General features: G+C 41.3%; 1 protein-coding gene across 1 annotated transcript; it reads left to right on the top strand.

The window, feature by feature from the left end:
* Nucleotides 1–1,887: 1,887 nt before the first annotated feature.
* LOC100784729 (probable inactive patatin-like protein 9) lies at nt 1,888–3,563 on the top strand. Its single transcript, XM_041012579.1, has 3 exons — nt 1,888–2,213; nt 2,313–3,029; nt 3,192–3,563. Exons 1-3 carry the CDS (start codon nt 1,971–1,973, stop codon nt 3,378–3,380), a joined length of 1,149 nt encoding a protein of 382 aa, XP_040868513.1. The 5' UTR covers nt 1,888–1,970; the 3' UTR covers nt 3,381–3,563.
* Nucleotides 3,564–3,815: the final 252 nt, after the last annotated feature.

Raw genomic sequence — 3,815 nt, 5'->3', positions numbered from 1 at the left:
TGATAAAAGTGCACTCATGATAGGGGCTAAAACAATTTTAGAGGAACCAATATCAATTCCCAAAATTTTAACAAAGATTGGGCTTTCAATCTAGCTTTGAGTGAGATCCAAAAAACAGTTCAAGCCCACAGTTAAAGACCGGAAAATATCTGCTTGATGTTTTGTTTTTGGGCCCACAGCCTGCTTTTGTGCTTGACAGAGAAGAATAGTCCATAATGGATAAAAACAAATTGAATGGGATTTGTTATATTTCCCTATTTGGACCATGCTCCCGTTTATTATTATCTACGGGTTTCTAAGTTCTAAAGTTGTTTCAGTTTGGGTTGAGGTAGAATATTGTTTTACTTATATTGTAATTGATATTTACACATCTTTATTATTAATACACTCCCCTTTCATATTTTTCATGATTTTTTTTCTAAAAATATTCTCTTTTTTAAAATCAAATTCCAGAATTAATATAAATAATAATACATTCCAAAAAATAATTTTTGTAAGTTTTAAAATTTCAACACTTAACTGAAATTTAGATTATATTTAGATTGGTGATAAAAGATAAAGAAGGGATGGTGTGAAGGGAAACTATTCCAATGTTTGTCTTGAAAATTAAGAATATAATATAATGGAAGAGCAAATATTATGATCCATTTCATTACTTAATTCCATTTTTCTGCCCCTCCAATTTACAGTGCGGCTGATGGAACTAAAACTTCTTACTTATTTTTATGAAATGACTATATTGTACACAGTTTGAAAATAAATACATGACTCAAAAGACCAATAACTATCCTTTTAAAAAGAACCTAATTAAGTCGAAACAGTGCCTATACATAATCATAATACCCTTATTCGAGAACAAAATTTGAAGTGTTTACAGCAATTATGATGGTTTCAATCTCATTTTTTATTTCCATTCACCAAACTGAAATCCAAGATTTAATTTATTCTAATTCTCAATTCTACTTGAATCAATAACATTTTGGTAATGTGTCTTAATTTAAATATTTTTTTATATAATTTCTCTTGTTTTAAAAGGTCTTTTATTAATTTATTCATGTTTTAGATATTTAATATAGTTTTTGAAATATCATGTTACTTATTAATTTTAATTAAAATTCCCAATCCTGTACTATCAAGTTCAGCTAAAGATACATACAGTTGAGCTCAAGCATTCTTTTATGCAATCCACATCAAATCCTCTTTTTTGTGCACTTCTTTTCCATTCTGTGGAATAAAAGAATAGTAGTCGTTTTAGAGTTCTGTTTGTTTCATAAAAAAAAAAAAAAAAATACTGTAAACGGTTAACTGCAGAAGGAAAAAAATTTCTTTCATCAAACTTGTAAAATACTTATTGCTTAACTAAAAAAATAAACAGGCAAAATATCACCAACACCAGAAATTTTGGGCTAGAACTCATCCTATCTGTACGCTACGCAATTGTTTTAATTTCCACGTTCCCGGAAACATCACTGGAGATTCTCTGTTTACCTTCCTCATCTCAAAACTGTGCACTGTGCACTGTGCGGTGCACAAACAAGCTGGCCATTAATTAAATTTTAAAAGGAAACAAGAACGAACTCACCAAAAAAAAAAGCCGAGCCGACTGACAAGCCGAGTTTAGCGCAAGCCGAGTTTAGCGCTTCCCGCAAAACAACACGCGCACTTGCACGTGCAAACACACGTAACTCTCTCTCTCTCTCTCTCTCTGCAGTTGTAGTAGTGAACTGATGTAAGTGGCAACAGGGGTAGTGTAGTAGTGTAGTGACCAGTAAAGTTAAATTAATTAATTATTAATCTATCAATTTAATAAAGAAAAGAAAAAACAAAAGGCACGAAACGCACTAATAAAAAAAAATCAACGACAAGGACGAAGAAGGACCGTGTATGCAGCATTATAACTACCCCATTCCCAAACACACCTTTCACTTCCTTCCTCTTCTTCTAACGCACTCTCAACTCTTCACTTGTTAATGCTTCCTCCTGAAAGTTCTAAACTCAACGCAATGGAGCTTAGCAAAGTCACGTTAGAGATCTTTTCAAAATTGGAGCAGCAATGGCTCTCGCACTACGAAGCATCAACCAAAACGCGCATTCTCAGCATTGACGGCGGAGGAACCACCGCCATTGTCGCCGGCGCCTCCCTCGTCCACCTCGAAGACCAGATCCGCGCCCAAACCTCCGATCCTCACACGCAAATCGCCGATTACTTCGACATTATCGCCGGAACCGGCATTGGCGCAATCCTCGCCTCCATGATCACCGCCGACGACGGTTTCGGCCGGCCTCTGTACTCCGCCAGAGACGCCGTCAACTTCCTCGCCGGAACCGGCATTGGCGCAATCCTCGCCTCCATGATCACCGCCGACGACGGTTTCGGCCGGCCTCTGTACTCCGCCAGAGACGCCGTCAACTTCCTCGCCGAAAACAACCGCGAACTCTACCAGCCGAAGCGCGCCGGCGTGCTCCGCCGACGCCGTAGATTCTCCGCGCGGAGCATGGAAGAGGCGCTGAAGCGCGTTTTCAAGAGGAAAGAGGGAGAAAAACTGTTGTTGACTCTGAAGGACACGTGTAAGCCGCTCCTTATCCCTTGCTTTGACCTCAAGAGCTCTGCGCCGTTCGTGTTCTCCCGAGCCGACGCGTCCGAGTCACCGAGCTTCAACTTCGAGCTTTGGAAGGCGTGCCGCGCCACGTCGGCGACCCCTGGCCTCTTCACTCCCTTCCACTTCTCCTCCGTCGACGGAAAAACCTCGTGCGCCGCCGTCGACGGCGGCCTGGTGATGAACAATCCGGCAGCAGCTGCCGTCACGCACGTCCTCCACAACAAGCGCGATTTCCCGTCGGTGAACGGCGTGGAGGATCTCCTCGTCCTGTCCATCGGAAACGGAGCTCAGGCGAAGAGAATGAACAACGCCGGCGAGTGCTCCACGTCGACGGTGGTTGACATTACGCTCGACGGCATTTCCGAGACCGTTGACCAGATGCTAGGGAACGCCTTCTGTTGGAACCGTATGGATTATGTCAGGATTCAGGTACGCCATTAATCACACTGAAAGCGAAAAGAAAATGAAATTAGATTCATTGGATCGGTCTCAGTGAACTGAAAGCTACTTCTTGCTCACTAGTAGTTGTAACTTTTTTTCTTTTTCAGTTTTGTGTGACGGAGTTAATTGACGGCGTGTTTGATTGTGCAGGCATTTGGTTTGGGAGATCAAGGAAAAGAAGAGAAGGTGCTGAACGAGAGAGTCCTGGAATCGTTACCGTTCGGGGGAAAGCGGTTACTGCAGGAGACTAACGGTAACAGAATCGAGAGCTTCGTGCAACGTCTTGTTGCTACTGGGAAGACAAGTCTTCCACCTAGTCCGTGCAAGCTTCCGCCGTAAGCCTCTGGCTAACGGCGTTTCTTTATTTTAATATTTTGACGCTGTGACTTGTATCCAAGGTTAGTTTAGGCTTTGATTAAAGAAGGAAAAAAAAAAAAAAGTGCAGAAGGCTGAAGCTTTTATTTTATCTGTTGTCGGAGTGAATAGCGGTTAATAAAAATCACATGATAGAGTTTCTCGCGATTCCGTTTTGTTCCCTTGATTCTGATTTTGACTTGCAAGTATGGTGAGGTGAGACATCTTTTCCAAACGGGGTACATGACGATTGGACTTTTGATAATTACCGTTTCTTTTCTGAGACATGCTTAGCCAAATGGTGATTACGGTTGCATATGAGTGTTAATTCCCCAAAATGGCTGCGTGATTCGCGGGGTTGGAGCACCACTACTAGTACTAGCCTTCTAGCCCGTGATCAATCTCTTTTTATTTGAAGTA

This window comes from Glycine max, chromosome 19 (assembly GCF_000004515.6).
Source record: "Glycine max cultivar Williams 82 chromosome 19, Glycine_max_v4.0, whole genome shotgun sequence".
NCBI lineage: Eukaryota > Viridiplantae > Streptophyta > Magnoliopsida > Fabales > Fabaceae > Glycine > Glycine max.
This window is presented reverse-complemented; position numbering and strand designations above follow the sequence as displayed.

What these genes read in the sequence shown, in the direction of transcription:
- LOC100784729 (XM_041012579.1), top strand. Translation starts at nt 1,971, where the DNA reads ATGCTTCCTCCTGAAAGTTCTAAACTCAACGCAATGGAGCTTAGCAAA. An exon ending in AAATCGCCGATTACTTCGAC is followed by an intron (nt 2,214 to 2,312) that starts ATTATCGCCGGA and finishes GACGCCGTCAAC; the next exon opens with TTCCTCGCCGGAACCGGCAT. An exon ending in TGGATTATGTCAGGATTCAG is followed by an intron (nt 3,030 to 3,191) that starts GTACGCCATTAA and finishes TTGATTGTGCAG; the next exon opens with GCATTTGGTTTGGGAGATCA.